At 47.5% G+C, this 18,635-nt stretch overlaps 1 protein-coding gene across 1 annotated transcript in view; it reads left to right on the forward strand.

Moving 5' to 3' along the window:
* The first annotated feature begins 930 nt into the window (after positions 1-930).
* MPP1 (MAGUK p55 scaffold protein 1) overlaps positions 931-18,635 on the forward strand; it is a 41,225-nt gene continuing 23,520 nt past the window's right edge. Inside the window, exon 1 of the mRNA XM_077307535.1 lies at positions 931-1,169. Coding sequence (XP_077163650.1) covers positions 1,068-1,169 — 102 coding nt within the window. The 5' untranslated portion in view covers positions 931-1,067. The remainder of the gene's footprint in view (positions 1,170-18,635) is intronic.

Raw genomic sequence — 18,635 nt, forward strand, 5'->3', positions numbered from 1 at the left:
TAAATCTTCCAAATGTGATATCTCCATGCAATTTGACGAGAACAGAATTAGCCGTTAGCCAGGCTCAAGAGTCCTGAACCCTGCTTTTTAGAAAGCCTACAAGGGCGTTGTGTGTGTAAAATTGTGGTGAAGTAAATAAATGATGGCAAAGAGAAAATAAATTAGGGTGGCCGATCACCCACGTACTCATTCCCCTCTCCTCCCAATAATAAAAACAAAATTCTGACTATGGGCCAGGGCTCTGAAGCCAGGGCCTTTGGCTTCTGGTGCTTCCTTTAGCACAGCTATTCTGGGGGCTCCTGCCCCTGGATGTGGAGGCTCGTCTTCTTCCCAGACAGCAAAATAAACTGCTCCAGCAAATGAATAGCCGTGTTGGTCTGAAGTAGCAGAGTCCAGGGGCACCTTTAAGACCAACCAAGATTTATTCAAGGCGTGAGCTTTCGAGTGCAAGCACTCTTCCTCGGATTACGAACAGACGAAGAGTGTTTGCACTCGAAAGCTCACGCCCTGAATAAATCTTGGTTGGTCTTAAAGGTGCCCCTGGACTCTGATTTTATTGTGCTCCAGCAAAACAACTGCGCAATCCTCTTGTGACGGGCAATTGCAGCCTTTCCCATTCTCGGGCCAGAAAAAAACAATCCTCTCCAGGCTGCAAAATCCACCGAATTTTGCGAGGGGGTCGCCTCCGCGAGTAGGGGGGAGGAGGAGGAGGAGGAGGAGAGCGGGGCTGAGCGGGGCTTGGAGAGGCAGGAGATCTGCGCGCGTCTCGCTCGCGGGCCCAGCAGCCGCCCTGCAGCTGCCAAGCGAGCGCGGAGCCTTCTCGGCCAGGGAGCGGCTGCTGCGGGCCGGGAGGGACGATCCTCGCCGCTAAGCCCCACCCGGCGGGCGGATCCCGGCGGGCAGCCCTCCCTCTCGCCCGTTTTCTTCGGCGCCGGAGGACTTGGCGGCCCTTTTCGCTCGGGCGGCGCGGGGATCAGGCGCCCGCGGTGCTTGCACGGCGATCGCGCTCTGCTGCAGCCAAGCCAAGCCGGACAGTTGACGTGCCCGCTGCGCTGCGCTCGCCCACCATGACGCTCAAATCCGGGCGGCACGACAGCGTGAGCAGCATGCGGACGGCGCTGTCCGACCTCTACCTGGAGCACCTGCTGCAGAACAAGCCCAAGGCCCAGGTGAGACGCGCCGGCGGGGAGCGGAGCGCCTTCCGAGCCCTGCCAAGCGCAGCCGCCGCATCCGAGCGCGCTACACCGGGGGAGGCGTGCGTGGTGCTGCTGGAGGCTCCTCCCTCCTGTTCATGTGTATGTGAGGGGGGGGGGGTTGCTACCTTTAAAATGGGGGGTCTGCTTCAGCCATTGTTGACGGGCATACGGTATTTTGCTGGCAAATAGGTTGCGGGCGCCAGGCTGTTTCTGTTACGTTCATTAAAAAAAGATCCATACTCCTAACGGGGACCCCAAAGTAGCCTCCGACATCATTCGCTACTCCTTTGCTTTGTCATCCTAACAACAACAGCTCTGCGAGGTAGGTTAGTTTGGGAGAGGGCTCCTGCCCCAAGGTCACCAGCTTAGCTGCAGAGCGTGGCTTTGAACCTTGGTCTCCGCAGCCCTCGGCTTCTCTTCCAGTTGGTACACCGGGGAGAGGAGCAGCCAGTACTGGATCCAGCCACCGTGGATTTTCACGCTGGATGCTAGAAATGCATCTGAGCAGGCTCATTTGGTGCGGTCCAGAAAGTGGAAAGTACCCCCGGACAGGAACCGGCAGGGGCTTGCCTTGGTGGAGGAAATGCAGAACTCCAGCATGAAGCTGCACTTCTGAAAACATGGCTGAGCAGGGAGAATCTGTAGAGCAGAGATGGCTTGACAGGCCCACAGACTTCTTTTCTACCGAGCAGGTTCACTGCTGGTTGCAGCTTGTTGTTTGGGGAGCGTTACCCTTTCACTAGGGGCTAGAGGGGGCATGTAAGGTTTGTAAGAGATGGGATCCACGTTAACATCCCGGGCTGGCTAAAATCCCATGAAAGGACTCAGTAACCTGGGACAATTTGTATTTTGGGTTCCGGCTGCAATGCAGAATGCAAGACTGAAAGCTCCTATGGAGGGTCCCTCCGTTTCTCTTCGTAGAACAGTTGGAAACTCCTGTGTTGAAGTTCCTGTGTTGGGGGGGGGGGTCTTTGGATCTTGGCTGCTGTGTGCTTTGACCAGACCAGAGGCAAAAACCCTATAGAATACCACATTCCAGACAGAATCCTGCAACCAGCTGTGGAGCCAGGCAGGTAAACAAGAGCGATAAGGCAAGAGATGTCAAGGCAGGACACGGACGTGTGTGTGTGTGTGCGCGCGCGTGTGTGCTGTGCTTCTCACAGAACCTGTGATTAATGTGGTCCTTGAGCAAGTTGTCCACCTGGCTTTAGATTATTCCTTGTTGAACGTTTGTCTTTTGCAGCATCATTTGATGAAGATCAGAGATGTAGTTCTCATTGCGCAAAAGCTACCCCAGGCAAAGGAGCATATGGGTAATCTCTTGTGCTTGTGTAAGGCAATTGCTGTTTTAATAATTTGCGCTCAGTCTTTATGACCCCAGTCCGTCACCTGTAAGAGAGACCCAAAATCAGGGGTAGTCAAACTGCGGCCCTCCAGATGTCCATGGACTACAATTCCCATGAGCCCCCTGCCAGCATTCGCTGGCAGGGGGCTCTTGGGAATTGTAGTCCATGGACATCTGGAGGGCCGCAGTTTGACTACCCCTGCCCAAAATGGTTAAGAACTGATGCTGGTTCCCTCTTTGCCCTTTGCTGTTTTCCTGTCTGTCATGCTCCATATTCCTTTGAACGTGAACATGAAAAGTGCAGGAACACAGCGGTGGCTTGAGGGAGGCCCAGTTGCTACTGCTGTTTTGGAAGAGAAAGAATGAAATGTCTTGCTATGGAGGAAGCTGACGGATGTGTGTTTGGATGCACAGTTGCATCTGGCCAGAACTGGAAGTGACTGTTACCCTCGTGCTGATTCAGCCGCAGAACTCTCCTGCTCGGAAATCTGCAGAAGATCTTGGGACAAGGAAGCCATTTCTGCTCGTGCACCTTGTGACCCTTGATCCGGCACCTGACTCTGATAATGGGTTTTTAAAACTCCACCCCAGCAGCTTAAAAATATACATGTTGTGGGCATCTCATAGTCTCCCTTCTTGGCCTGGGGCTAGCTACTCTTTCAGTCTCTGTCCCTTGTCTCTCATTTGCAAGGTGGAGCATAATGGGGACAGAACTACACATTCTAGGAGCTCCCGTGATTCGGTTTTTGTTTTACATGCCATTGAAGGAGCAATTTAAGGATGAGAGGTGCTTCTTAGCTCTTTCTTTACAGACTCTTTTTTCCCCACTAGAAATTGTATCCTCAAAGTTGCTTTTTGCTCTTTCTGGGGAAAAGGATATCCACATTTCCCTTCCAGCAGGGGTCAAAACAATTTGGTGGGGTAGGTTTTTAGTGGGAAAATAGTTTCAGAGGAAAGAGTTAAGAACCCTCTGCCCTTGGCGAACCCATCACTGCTCTAGTCCAGATGGCAGCATTTTGTAACAACGTCACAGGAATCACAGAATTACAGGTAACATGTAGTTGCTCCTGATTATTGTTCTGCCTTATGGACTACCGGGTGTGCCATTACGCAGTAAAGTTGCACAAACTGATTAAAGTGAAATGAAAGCTTTATATAGAAACTGATGTAGACAGCAAAGGGTAGAGGCAGGGCTTTCACACATGCTAAATAATGCACTTTCAATCCACTTTAGCAACCTTTTTGAAGTAGATTTTGTTATTTTACACAGTAAAATCCAGTTGCAAAGTACATGGAAGTATGAATTGAACAGGATTGAAAGCACCCATAGAAACAGGTTCCTAGCTATATCACTAGCTGAGAGACAGAGAACTGTGTGAGCGTAAACCAGGGGTGGCCAAACTGTGACTCTCCAGATGTCCATGGACTATAATTCCCATGAGCCCCTGCCAGCAGCAAGCTTTACCCAGCTGGCTGCATGTGAGGGAGTGCAGAATCGAACCCAGCATGCCAGATTAGAAGTCCGCACTCCTAACCACTACACCGAACTGGCTCTCGTTTTGCTTTTAGTCCCCTTTGCTTTGATGGAGCATACACACTTCTCAGCATTAGCACATTTGGTCATTGGCCTGCCTTTGTTAAATTCTTGCTTTCAAGTTGGTATATTGCATAATCTTCTCTGTGACCCATTCTTCTAGGGCACAACGTGGAACAATTCTTGAGATTACACTGCTTTACAAAGTTTGCTTTCTTTTTGTGACACTGAAATCTACAAACCCTCACTCACTTCACCTGTTGCAATTGAGTCAGTCTTGTCTCTGAAAAAACACCTAAATCCCAAAGTGGCTTTTTCCCCTTTTTTTACCATTGCTCTTACAAAGATAAGTTTATGCTTTAGCCTTGCGATATATAAGCAATTGGTAACAAGGACTTATCAGATTTCACCATTTGGAAGCTTGCAGTACGGTGCCCCATGGCTAATGCTTCAACGAAGATGATTTTCTTATCTACTGTGTTCAAGTTCTTTCTTTTGTTCATCTGGTGCATCAAAGGAACTTCTGTCGTTGTACATGTGCTAAGTAACACTGGAGCCAATATACTGAGTGGTGCTTTTTGCACTACCTTGGGATAATATCAAGCTTTAATTTGTTGGCTGTTTGTTAATTTTAAGTGGAGCCCTTCTCCTTCCCTCTTGCTTTTAGGAGATAGTTTTTCTCTGAGGAGTACCTGGAGGGCAATTTTACTTGATCATATTTCGATCTGGAACTTTATTTCCAGCAGCTCTCAAATGAGCTAAATTTAGCATCTCGTCCAAGTGATTTCATAAGTTATTATTATTCCCTTTCATTCTTAAACTGAACATGCATTTTTGAAGTTACATCTGAAACTACAGGGATGATTTGACATGTAGTCTTTGTCATGTCTCTCATGCCTTCTTGGTAGTTTGCATATCAGTGTACCTTAATAGCTGATGTTCTGTTAGTCCCAACTTAATGGCTGCTCTTGCGTTCATGTTAGGAGAGTCCTAGGCCATTGCCTTTTAGCTGCATTGGTTGGCCTTCCAGTTTCAATAACATCCTACAGGTCTCTCTGAATCCAATGTATCCTAGTTCTTTCTGTCCAATCCGATAATTGTCCTCTGTGAGCCTGTCTATCCAGAGACCATGCTGTGTACCAGTGGAGGTCACCATCTCTTCTGCTTCTGGGTTGAGTGAATATATTTATATATTTATAGTTATTTGATTTCTATACCGCCCTTCCATAAGGCTCAGGGCGGTTTACATACAGCATGGGGGGATACATAGAACAAATTAATATATAACATAAACAAATACAACAACAATCTAAATAACACAATTTCAGTGATGTTAAACAACAATATAACAAGAACAGGAACTTAGCAAAGGCCCTTAGAGAGGTCAGACTGGTTCAGGCCATGGAAGGGATGTCTGAGGGGGGACCTGTGGTCGGTCTCAGGCAAATGCCTGGTGGAGGAGCTCCCTTTTGCAGGCCCTGCAGAATTGTGGGAGTGCGGACAGGGCCCTGATCTCTTCGGGGAGCTCGTTCCACCAGGTGGGGGCCAGGATAGAAAAAGAACTGCAAAAACTGGTAAAAATGTAGAAAGCTATATTCAGAAATTAACATACTAGGCAGGAAAGCATACTGACAAGAGATAGATTCCTAGCCATATCACTAGCTAAGAAGAGATGCAAGAATAGAGACATGAGGGTCTACGCTCCCTTTACTGCAAGCAGCTAAAAATTTAAGAAAAAATGCCTCACTCTTCCTTTAGAACAGGGATGGCCAAACTGTGGCCACTGTTGCTTTAGAGCAAAATTTCAGCCTGATGCATATTAACCTATGTGGTTTGGAAGGCCAATATGGTTCTCCACGCAAGGAGAAGGCAAGCCGTTGAGGAGCTGGTAGTTCTGCTCCCAGTATGTCTTGTCCAATAAAAATACAATCCAATCAACACAGCAACCTCTTCAGAGGTACAGCTTGTGGACATTTGGGCCAAAAAAGGTTGCCTATATCTAGCATAGGTCCTAACAGGTGCTTTAGGGGTAGGTTATCATCCTAGGCCAGGGGTTCTCCACCTTCCTAATGCCACAACCCTTTAATACAGTTCCTCATGTTGCAGTGACCCCCAACCATAAAATTACGCAAGTGTTCTTTCACAGAAATTAAACCAAAACTGACCCATGGCGTGAAGATACATCGTTCACGATGGTATATAAATTGTTTTCTTCCAGGGTTTCTCAGTTCACTTCTGCCTCTTGTCCCACCGTGCCGATCTCACTCTTTTCAGCTGCTTCAGACAGACGAACGCTCTATCTCGATCTACCCCGCAAGGCTGTTGTGTGGATGAAATGGAAGAGGAGCACTGTCAGCCACTTTGGGACCCCCTTGGAGAGAAGAGATGCTCGCCCTGCCGCGATCCCTGTGAAAGGGTCGTTTGACCCCCAAAGGTTGTCCTGACCCCCAGGTTGAGAACCATTATCCTAGGTGCTGTTGCTGAGCGTTCTTCCCCATGGGTTCTTTGTGAGCGTCTGTGGCTTAGTGGGTAAAGCATGTGGATTTTGTGCTTAAGAGCAGAGTTCCAATCCTTGGTATCCGCTTTGGTGTTAATAGCTGTTGGCAAAGATCCTTCCCTGCGTGAGACTTTTGGAAGAGCTGCTGCCAGCCTGTGTAGGTGATACCAAGCTAGGCAGACAAATGATCTGACTTGGTAGAAATATGAAGGGGAAAGCCCTCAGCCAGTCTCCAAACTCCCAATGGGAGGTGTGAAAGATAGCAGCCCAATTCCACTAAATGGGAACGGTGCCTGTTTATGATTTCTAGCTTGTATGCTGGAAGCCCTGGAGATTGGGCTCAGTTTTGAAAAATCTGTTTGGAACCCATCATTGCAAGGGGTGCTTCTCTTCTGACATCCTTGTCTTAATAATTGAAAATGGATTACTTGTCAGCTTTGCTCTGAGCTCCGGCTTCATTCGATCTCTCCTCATTTGACTTGGTATTCTAGAGCAATGGTCTCCAACCCCCGGTCCGGGGACTGGGACTGGGACCGGTCTGCGACTCCTCCTCGTCCCCCCCCCCCGGCTGCTGCCTCGGGGGCTGCCCTGCCACTCTGCCGCCAGCTCACCTTTGGTGCTCTCCGGCGGCTGCCATGGCTGGGGCTCCCCCTCGGCATGGCACTGCACAGCTGCTGATGGCAGCGCCCCCCAGTGGGCGGCGGGAAGTCAGGGGCGCAGGCAGGAAAACAAGTGGAGCAGGGGCTCAGGTGGTAGTGACATCCTTCGGCAAAAGACTACCCCCCTCCCAGGCCTCAGTAAAATTGTCAAGCGTTGACCGGTCCCCAGTGATAAAAAGGTTGGGGACCACTGTCCTAGAGGCTCTGATGTCTTTGTAATACTCCTCCAAAAGTGCTTCTGGTTTGTCGTCACCTGGCCCGACCTGCGGCAGACTGTGCTGAACTTAGTGAGAATAGTTGGCTGCTACAGCCGTCCCGCTCCTATTAATGTGCCTCTGTTTATGTTGCAGTTTGTTGCTCGGTTTGCTCTCTGTAGAGGCCATGTTTAAGTGAGCATTTTTTTCTTGTGGTAGCTGCTTAAACACTCGGCCTGTGGCAGTGGCAATTAGGAGGCTGGCTGTTTGTCTCTCACCTCCAGCTTCTCAGTGAGGGGGCTTTTAAAAATGGCTCCACAGTTCTGGATTTTTGATTTTTATTCAGGTTGAGTCTGGGGTTTGTGTCGTTTTTCCAATCTGGAATAGTCCCTGTCTGGAGACTGTTTAGCCTACTGGGTTCAGTTGACATTGTAACCCGCCTCGAGCCCTCGGGGGGAGGTGGGCAATAAATTTAAATAAGTAATAAATAATGAATTGGGAAACCAGTGCAGAGGAGAGATTCCTCTTCACATGCACTAACGTTGCAACCTCAGTTGGCTACCAGTTTTGCAGACATTGAGGAGAACCTGCAACTTGTGTCTGTCTGTTGGGCACAGTATGGATCCTGCTGCAACCTGAGTTCTTTGCAGTTTTGCAGAAGCATGTTAAAAGCTGCCTTTCTGTAGATAATTGGCTCTTTACATGACAAATTCCAGGTTCCTTTATGACTGAGATGCAACTAACTGTTGAACGGGTTATGTACGGTGAGCGCTGAAACGTCTGCAGGCAATCAGGCAAAGAAGGTTTTGTGAATTGGATGTGAGACATTTTTCTTTCAGTTTACTTGCAGACTGCAAAAGGCTAGCTATACACATGAGCCAACAAGCAAGCTAGTAAATTATGTTCGGCTTCAGCAGCATAACGTCTTGGATTCTGAAGAACCCTCAAAGTATATCATGTGGTCATAGAATCACAGAATAATAGAGTTGAAAGGGACCTTGTGGGTTATCTAGTCTAACCCCCTGCACTATGCGGGACACTCACAACCCTATCGCTCATCCCCTGTCACCTGCCACCCCCTTAAGCCTTCACAGAATCAGGTCTTGAGTTCATAGATGACTGGGACAAACTTACCAAAAGATGCAGTGCCTTGCACAAGCCTTTGGGCTGATTTGAACTTCACCCTGGCCTGCCATTTTACTATCCTGGCTCACCATGGCCTTCTGCTTGAGTCATTTTTTTTTTTTTTGCCTGGCCACATGAACTGGACTTTTCTTTGGATCTGTTTTGATTGAAGGGGGTAAAAATATTGTGTATTCCCTTCAGACTGCAGCTGGAGGGGGTTCAGAAGATGGAACGCTGTTTCATTAAAAAATAGAAAAGTAGCACATAGAAAACTAACATGTCAAGGCAAAGGCTAGACTAACTCCTTCCTGACACTTACTTCTCTATGTGCAGGGACCTTTTATTCCACTGCGGGTCCCCTGCTTCCAGTCTGAAGTGGCACAGGCCAGACAGCTCTTCCACCCATCAGTCAGAATGAAGAAATAGTTCACTGGATTAAACCAGCTGTCGGACAGGATGGTTTTGACCCTTTTCTAGTTGTGGGTCATTTGCTAGAAGAGCCAGCAAAGCATACTGGGGATCTGACATGACCTTTGGGCCAGAATAGTAGCTTTTAAAAGGAACTAATGACATAGAAATGAATGGTCTTGTTAATGTTTGAACCTGTTAATGCTCTGCTTTGCATTTTATTGCATTGTGGGGGAAGGGAGATCACCTGACTTCCTATAACAGTGGTCTGCCATTCCCTTAATCTTTTGCTGTTATGGAAAAGCATCAGACTCCTTCCAGACTGGAAATGTAATGCTGCAAACTGTGTGCTGGATTTGGACATGACTTCGTAGATATGGGAGAGGTGTGCCTGCTGGCCATTTCCGTCTGCTGGCCATTTCCTTCCACTTGCATCTTTAAAGGGCAAATTTAAACATGCCTTAGCTGTTGTGGGGAGAGGTAGGGAAGGCGCTTTGAGATTCCTTCAGGCAGTGAAAAGTGGGGTATAAAAAACAATTCTTCTCCAGTTTAGATGTGCACCAACGTATCAGATTTTGGTTGCAGAGCAGGACCAGCTTGGTGTAGTGGTTAGGAGTGCGGAGTTTGAATCTGGCAAGCCGGGTTTGATTCCCCGCTCCCCCACGTGCAGCCAGCTGGGTGACCTTGGGCTCACCACAGCACCAATAAAGCTGTTCTGACTGAGCAGGAATATCAGGGCTCTCTCAGCCTCACCCACCTCACAGGGTGTCTGTTGTGGGGAGAGGAAAAGGAAGGCGACTGTAAGCTGCTTTGAGCCTCCTTCGGGTAGAGAAAAGTGGCATATAAGAACCAATTCTTCTTCCTCTTCCTCTTCTTCTTTGGAGAGGAATGGGAAGGCGACTGTAAGCTGCTTTGAGCCTCCTTCGGGTAGGGAAAAGCAGCATATAAGAACCACCTCTTCCTCTTCCTCTTCAGTAATATCAGGGCTCTCTCAGCCTCACCCACCTCACAGGGTGTCTGTTGTGGGGAGAAGAAAGGGAAGGCGAATGTAAGCCGCTTTCAGACTCCTTCTGTTAGAGAAAAGCGGCATATAGAAGAAGAAGAGTTGGTTCTTATATGCCGCTTTTCCCTACCCGAAGGAGGCTCAAAGCGGCTTACAGTCACCTTCCCATTCCTCTCCCAACTCTTCTTCTTAATAATTGATAAATGTTTTTGTTACAAATTCAGGAATTAGAAATTTTAATCCCTTGGGATGTCACAAAAGGTTAGAAGATAAGGATTGTTATATGCTAGCTGATACCTCCCAGGATCTATTATTAGGTTTATCAGAATTGTCATGCCTGGAGCCTTAGGATGCCTGCTGGAGAGACAACCTGACCTTTTCAACCAAGGGTTCCTGCCTTGACTCTTGTCACCCCAGATCCCAGTATTGTCATTTTTCTTTGAGCTGTTCTCTCTGATTTATTTTGCTTTGTCTTGTTCTGTCAGCTGTCAGCCGGAGTCTCCTGCAGATGTTTCCTCTTTTCCAAACAAGAATTCAGGGCTGAGGGGTTGGGCATCCACGGCTGCAGTTTTGAGTAGCAGAGAAGGAGGCATGTTAAGCAGGAGTCCCAGCATCAAATTTCTAGGCATCTGAAAGCTAAAATGACACTGAACCTTTTCTGAATTCTGAAAGGTCAAAGGCCAAGTTGCAGTGAGGATCAATGGTAAACATCAAGCTGCCACAGAAGCTAATTTTACAGCAGGCAGGTTCTTGGAGTATATTTACCTAAAGTTGGGGGTTAATATAATTGATAGATGCAAATGGGTAGCCCTGTTGGCCAGAAGTAGGACAATAAAATCAGAGTCCAGTAGCACCTTTAAGACCAACAAATATTTATTCAGGGCGTGAGCTTTCGAGTGCAAGCACTCTTCCTCAGACTATGAACTGACCGTCATAACAGTAGGAGTATAAGTTTGCTTTGTAATACCTTGTAATTTTTAAATGATACTTTTTATTAAACATTTAAAGACAATAAAGTAAAAGTTCGGGGGGGAAATGATAAGACCAAAAGAAAAAGGAATTAAAAAAGTAACAAGATATCAGTTAAACTATTGAGTTTCTCAGCAACAAAACATAAACAGTTACCAATTAGTTCAAACTGATAAACATTGCTTACAATCCTAACATTATTGCAGCTATAACATAAAATCTTTGTTTTTTAATCTCTAAAATTCCCTTGATCAAATCTAATCCAAGAAAATATTTCCTTCCTTTAGTCCTCAAAATCACAAATTGTCAAAATATTTTCCCTTTCCATGCACCAAACCAATAAGGGGGTTCCAGTTAGCAATGACTGAAGTTACTGTCTTTTCTCTAATCAAATAAGTGAGTTTAGCTATCTCTGTATATTCCAGCATTTTCAACAGTAGGATAATACCTTGCAATTTTAGACAAGAGCAAAGCTGTGATATTTGGTGCAGAAACATAAATCCTGACTGACGCATGTTGTCTTGCCTGATGAGCAAATGTTCCGTGCTTCTTTTTAAACTTTTGCTGACTGTCTGATCTCTCCGGTTTTCTCTGTTGCTTATCTCTACTGTTGTGGCTCGTCTGGCCTTGCCTCCAGGGGTGTATGCCTAATCTCAGCTGGTCTTTCAGAGGCTGTGAGTCTGATCAGCTGTTGCTTTGGAGGTTGCCAACTGGCCCAGATGGGAGGAAACGTCTGGTTCTTTTGACAGAAACTTAAGGTGAAAAAAATGGTGTATTGATTTAAGGTGACCAGATTTTAACATTGGTAAAGCGGGACGCCATTGACCAGGGGGGTTCCTGATTAAAAATTTGGTCTGTATGGAGCAACAAAACGTTTCATAGAACACATAGAACGCAAAAATAGTATTGTAATATATATATTTTTAATTTTAACATAAGTACAATTGCAAGGTACCCCCAGATATCCCTCCAAAAGTGGGACAATCTGGGCCTAGTCTGCACACATAGGATAATGCACTTTCATTGTGCTTTGGCAGCTGGATTTTCCTGTGCAGAACAGGAAAATCTACTTCTAAAGCGCATTGAAAGTGCATTATCTATTGTGTGCAGACTAGGCCCTGGTCACCTTAGTATTGAAGCTTTTCATGGCACTGCGAGAAAATCGCCTTTAAATAATTTCCTTATTGAAAGGGTGGGACAATTGTCTCCAGGTCAGTTGTCTGCCTTTCTGCAGCCTACCCTGTTCCTTACAATCAGCTGTCCACAGTGAATTGATGGTCAGGACACCAAGCAACTGCTAGACATGTGTGCATAGCTGGTTTCATGCTTCAAAGGCCAGACTGTCCTTTGAGCTGCAGGAAAAGGCTGTCTTTGTACCCCACAACTGAAAGCCAAGGTCAATGCTGGGTAGGGGGTAGGGAGGAGCGTCCTAGCTAGACCAACCTTTGTGCTGGTTCCTGGAATGTGCTGCATTCTGGGGCAATCTTTGCTGAGCCCAGAGATCTGGTGTTGAGCTGCCTCATGGACTCCTTCAAGGGGGAGAAGGAGCTGAGATAAGAGATGAGGCCGGGCTGACTCAGCTCTCCTGACAGGCACTTTGAACCCGGGCCAGGATCGCCCTGCCGGAGGAGCAGCCAAGAGGAAGCTGACCGAGAGTGCTGATTCAGTTCAATTGCTACACAGTGCAGCAGGCTCATCCCCAGAGCAGACGGAAGGGAAACACAAATTAACACAAATATTTTATTTTTTGTCATTAAAGGTTTTTAAGGAATAAACTTACCTGAAAGATGGGATTTTTAAAATTCAGTTATCCATTAACTCATCTGTATACGAGATTTCTCTCCAGTGGGGCTCCAAAGTGGGTTAATCTTCCTCCTCTTCTCCACTTTATCCTCACAACAACCCTGTGAGGTAGGTTAGGTTGAGAGCATGTGACGCCCCCAATGTCAGAGAGTGGCCATTTGAACCTGGGTTTTCCAGAGCCTATTCTGACATGAACCACCACACTACACTGGCTCTTTTTAAGATTCATGTTTAATTAAGATGCATTCTAGCTGAAAGATTGGGATTTCCTGGGGATTGTATATAGATTATGTAGGGTTTTTTTTAGTTTTTACTCTTCCCAGTGGGATTCATTGCTCAGTCTCAACTTTTGTACCATTGAGAAACCCCTGAAACATTCCTCAGGCTTCGAGATACCTCAAAAGTGGCACGATCGTGCAGAATATGGTTGGGAAGCAGAGCTGTGGACACGCCCACCTGAGGCCCTTCCCACCCCCCCATCCCATCATTGGCCATTTTGGGGGGGGGGTTGACATGACCATATATAGTCATATCATGTGATACATGTTAAACACATTTTAAAAATATATTAAAATTAACTCCTGCCCGTTCAGGAAACTCTTCCAGGGCTGTCATGAAACCCTGGTTGAGAAAGCCTGGTCTGAAAGATACAATCAGAGCTGCTTAATTGTGGACTTCCCAGATGTTTTAAAATAAGTACTTAATTCTGTCATCTCTATATTGTTTAACAGATCAGTCCTGTAGTCCCTTCGCAGGAATGGGTTAAAATTACAACAATCGCAAGCCATTTTGCAGATAAAAATCTGCCACGACGGTTAATACAGCAAGTGAACTGGAAGGCCCCTTGGCCACCTTTGGAGGTGACTTTTGATAGCTTCTGGTGCCTATTCCAGGATGAAGTTGACAGATTGTTGGCTGCGGTGAGGCCAACAACATGCTGTCTGGACCCCTGCCCCTCACAGCTCCTAAAAACAGCCAATGAGGGGGTGGGAGATCCTTCCGAAAGAAATCGAACCTTTATCTCTCTTCGGGACAATGCTAGGAGGGGTTGAAGGGAGCTGTGGTTCAGCCTCTCCTCAAAGATTTTGACCTTTAAGGCTATACAGTCTGGGTCCTACCTACCTGCAGGACTGCTTGTCTCCTTGTGCCCCCCGCAGGAACAGACCCAATGGGGCACAAACGCACACGCACGGCAGTTTCATGCATGCGCGCATTTGCAGAGCCGCCGTGCATGCACGTTTGCGTCCCCCGCCAGGAGCACAAACACGCATGTGCGGCAGGTTCGCGCATGTGTGAAACTTCCGCGCGTGTGTTTGCGGCCCCGCCAGGTGAAATGTGCATGCACGCCAGGTCCGCATATGCGCATTTGCACGGGGCTGCCATGCATGCGTGGTGGGGCGGGTCTCCCTCTTTCCCCACCCCTTGGCAGCGGTCTGCGACTTGAAAAAGGTTGCGGGCCGCTGCTATAGGGAAGTGTATCTCAACCTGTGACCCTGAACGGCCCTTTCACAGGAGTCGCGGCAGGACGAGCTGCTTGGCCAGGGGGAGCGCCACTACTGTTGCTGCTTCTCCTGCAGATGCCCCTACTCGGCCACCCACCACTCCAGCAACGCCCCAGGAAAAAAACAATTTATATACAATCATGAACAATGGCTCTTCACGTCATTGGTCGGTTTTGGTTTAATTTCTGTGAAAGAACCCTTGCCTAATTGTATGGTCGGGGGTCCCCATGAGAAACTGTATTAAAGGGTCGTGGCATTAGGAAGATTCTCTGGCCTAGGGACTGTTATGAGTTGTCCTCTTTCTATGCTGTGTCAGGGAGAGATCTGGGTACAACATTTCTATCCTGCATTATATTGTGTACGTGAAAATTGCCTGGACTAGCAGCAGAGGCTGTGGAGATGGGCACAGCTGGCTAAATGATGCAGTAAAACCAGTAGACTAATATCTAACCAGGGACATCTGGGTTTATTTGTGTTGCCTTGGGGGAGGTCTGAGTTCTGCTCACGGCTCTTTTGTTGCTGCAGGGTGAAGGGTGGAAATAGAGATAAGCACAGCAGGTCAGACGTACTTGGAGTTTTGGATTGGCGTAGCCTTGGGAGTTAGATTGACAGGAGCAGAACTGGAGTAGTGAAGAGCTGTCTCGAAGGAGTAAATATTTCCTAGCCCGAGGAAGTGAGGTGCATGTCTGTGTGTACATTTTGAATTCTGGTACAAATACGGATTCCTTGTTCTCGCATCAACTATTCTCATGGACAGCTGTTTGAAATGAACTTGATTGCATTTTGGAACTGAAACACATAGTTGGACATTGAATTTAAATTTGATTTTTGTTTGTTTGTTTCAAGCATTTTCAGTTTTTTGCTCTTGCTTTCCCAAATTTGAGATTAGGGTTTTATATTGTAAGAAGAGTTGAAGTAGATATTTATTTGGGCATTTATACTTGATGTAAATATCTTGTCAGTATGACTTGGAAGTTGCTGCAAACCCTAATGGAACTTCTTTTAGATCAGCTGTCCCCAACCCCCAGTCCGGGGACCGGGACCGGTCCGTTGATCAGTTCCTCCTCGTCCTCCTCTCTGGCTGCTGCCTCGGGGGCTGGCCACTCTGCCGCCGGCTCACCTGTGGTGCTCTCCAGTGGCCACCATGGCTGGGGCTCCCCCTCGGCGTGGCACTGCGCAGCTGCTGATGGCAGCGCCCCCCAGTGGGCGATGGGAAGTCAGGGGCACCGGCGGGAAAGCAAATGGAGCAGGGGCTCAGGCGGCAGTGACGTCCCTTGGCAAAAGACTACCCCCCCCCCGGGCCTCAGTAAAATTGTCAAGCGTTGATCAGTCCCCGGTGATAAAAAGGTTGGGGACCATTGTTTCAGATGACTTTCAAAACAAAGAACTAGATGTAGCCATTGATAGAAATATAAATATCAGCCCTAATAGCTTGAATAAAGCTGCCATGGTCAGAGGCAGTTTACCTCTAAATGCTGCCAGCAAAGAAGGGTTCGCCCCCCTATCTTGTTTGCAAGTTTCCAGAAGCATCACACTGTCTTCTACTTCAATTTTGTAGATTCTCGTCATGTTCCTTTTCCATGCTTCCTTCACAACAACTCTGTGGTTTAAGTTCGGTTGAAAGAGAGAGCCTAGCCCCATGTGACTCAGTGGGCTTCGTGGCTAAATGGGGGCTTGAGTCTATCCACCGCTGACATCTCATTCCAGGCCCAGAAATGCCAACTGAGTGATCTCAACAGGATCCTGAATATGGCTGGAGGGTACACAATGCATCAGCTTTGCGAAAGACAAGCTGCTAAAGATAGCTTGTCCAATCTCCTGGGGTCCCCAGATATACTACTTTGATTCCCATGATGGAGGAAAAACCAGAGATAAACCAGACAAAGCCATCGTAGCGCAAGCAGGCCGTGGAGGAAGGTCATAGAATCATGGAATCATAAAATAATAGAGTGGGAGGGGACCTCATGGGTCATCTAGTCTAACCCCCTGCACTATGCAGGACACTCATAACCCTATCGCTCACCCACTGTAACTTGGCACCCCCTTGAACCTACACACAATCAGCCTCTCCATCAGATGGCTATCCAGAATCTCCAAAGATGGAGAACCCACCACCTCCCGAGGAAGCCTGTTCCACTGAGAAACCGCTCTAACTGTCAGGAACTTCTTCCTGATGTTTAGATGGAATTTATTTTGCATTAATTTCATCCCATTGGTTCTGATCCGTCCCTCTGGAGCAAGAGAGAACAATTCTGCTCCATCCTCTATATGGCAGCCTTTTAAATACTTGAAGATGGCTATCAGATCCCCTCTCGGTCGCCTCCTCTCCAGGCTAAACAGACCAAGCTCCCCCAGCCTTTCTTCATACGTGCTGGTCTCCAAACCTCTCACCATCTTTGTTGCCCTCCTCTGGACACACTCCAGTTTGTCTACATCCCTCTTCAACTGGGGTGCCCAAAACTGAACACAGGACTCCAAGTGAGGCCGAACATTACTTCCCGTCTCTGTGGCAGCCTGGCACATAGCTGGCACTTCTTTCAGCGCTCTAGTTGATCTCTGGAATTTTAACAGGACTCCTGGTATTTGTTCTAAGACAGTAAAAGACAAACAGCTTGTCCGTTTTCTGAGATGGAAAATGTTGATGAGTACCAGCTGAGAACTAACTTGGAGCCCCATTACGGTGTTTCCAGTAGCAGACAGGCAAGATTTCCCCTGCTCTCCCTGTGTCATTTTGCTCTTTAGCAGGCTGAATCATGGCTCCTTGGCCCCATTTTAAGAGATAAGCGATCAACAAGAGCTATATTGTACAAAAGTGATTAAATGGGTTGGGGTGCTGTTCTTTAGAATGCGGGTCTGGGCAAGGATTTGGTTTCGGGCAAGGAGGTGGTAGCAGTGCTTCTCTCCTGAGTTTGTGGTCAGATCCAAGGATTGTGGGGGAGGAGGTCTTGCAGACGAGAAAGTCAGGTTTGGGAGCTGGTTCACATCTCGGATTGTTTTTCTTGGGATAAACTTCCTGGCCAGGGAGGTGGGCATGGTGCAATACCATGCAACCACAGCATGTGGGCTTGGTGCCCAGAATGATACAGCCTGGGGACTTCCGTTTTAACGCTGCTGTTTTTTAAACAGCAAGTTTCTAGTGGTGGGTTTGATGGTATATTGGTAACATTTCAGAAATATGTTTCTGTGCCTGTAAGAGGAAGGAAGTGGGTGATTTAGAAGCATTTCCATTGGTTTGGAGATGGGTTTGGGCCTGCAGTGGGTATATTTCTTCGGAGCAATGGCATGAACAGGGCACCATTTAACCCTTTGTAAACTGTTAGATCCATGGGTTCAGAGACAAGACACTGGGAGTTAATTTCAGCCCTTTGTTGACCCCACAGTGGAGAACAAAGGAAGATTCTTGCCAGTGAAGGCTATAGGTCATTACCCCTTTAAACTGATTGGATTTGGAAGCCAGTTACACTTGCAGGTTTATGATCCTGCCTTAGACCTCAAGCTCAGGTCCTCAGCAGGTCTACATAAAGGTAAAGGTAAAGGTATCCTTTGTGCAAGCACCGAGTCATGTCTGACCTTTGGGGTGATGCCCTCTAGCGTTTTCTTGGCAGACTCAATACGGGGTGGTTTGCTAGTGCCTTCCCCAGTCATTACCGTTTACCCCCCAGCAAGCTGGGCACTCATTTTACCGACCTCGGGAGGATGGAAAGCTGAGTCAACCTTGAGCCGGCTGCTGGGATCGAACTCCCAGCCTCATGGGCAGAGCTTCAGACTGCATGTCTGCTGCCTTACCACTCTGCGCCACAAGAGGCTCTCAGGTCTACATAAACAGTAATTCTGCCTTTTTCCTTAGTAAGCCCCTTTTCCCCTCCCCAGTCCACTATGGATGACAGGAAATATGAGCAAGATGGGCTCAAGGTATAACCTGACAGCACATGAGGCAACTACCTTGCTGAAGCTCTGGAGGAGTAGGTCTGGCCAGGGTTTGGATGGGAGACCATGTCAGACTTTGATGGATGCTGCCTTGAGTTTCACAGAAGACAGGAGAGCTATCCCTAAATTTGCCCTTGTCCTGTTTTCTGTTTTCTTCCTGCCAAGATCAGATGAGCTGCAAATAGAAGGAAATAGATTTGGCTATTCCCTCTGACCAGCAGAACAGATTGTACAAAATAAACAAGTCATTTTATGCAGTTTGCTGAACGGAGGCTGCAGAATCCAGATTCTCTTGAGGAAGGATTTGGGCTGATGGTGCAGAATTTTGGAAAAATGCACGCTGCCTGATTTGGTCAGTGGGAGCATTCATGTTTCCAGGGACAGGGTAGCCTGATAACTGCCGGATTCCAGATGTGGCAGCTGCTGTCAGAACTGGGATGGGGTCACAGGTGGGACTGGGGAAAGGAGGCTGG

Source organism: Paroedura picta, chromosome 13 (assembly GCF_049243985.1).
Source record: "Paroedura picta isolate Pp20150507F chromosome 13, Ppicta_v3.0, whole genome shotgun sequence".
Lineage (NCBI taxonomy): Eukaryota > Metazoa > Chordata > Lepidosauria > Squamata > Gekkonidae > Paroedura > Paroedura picta.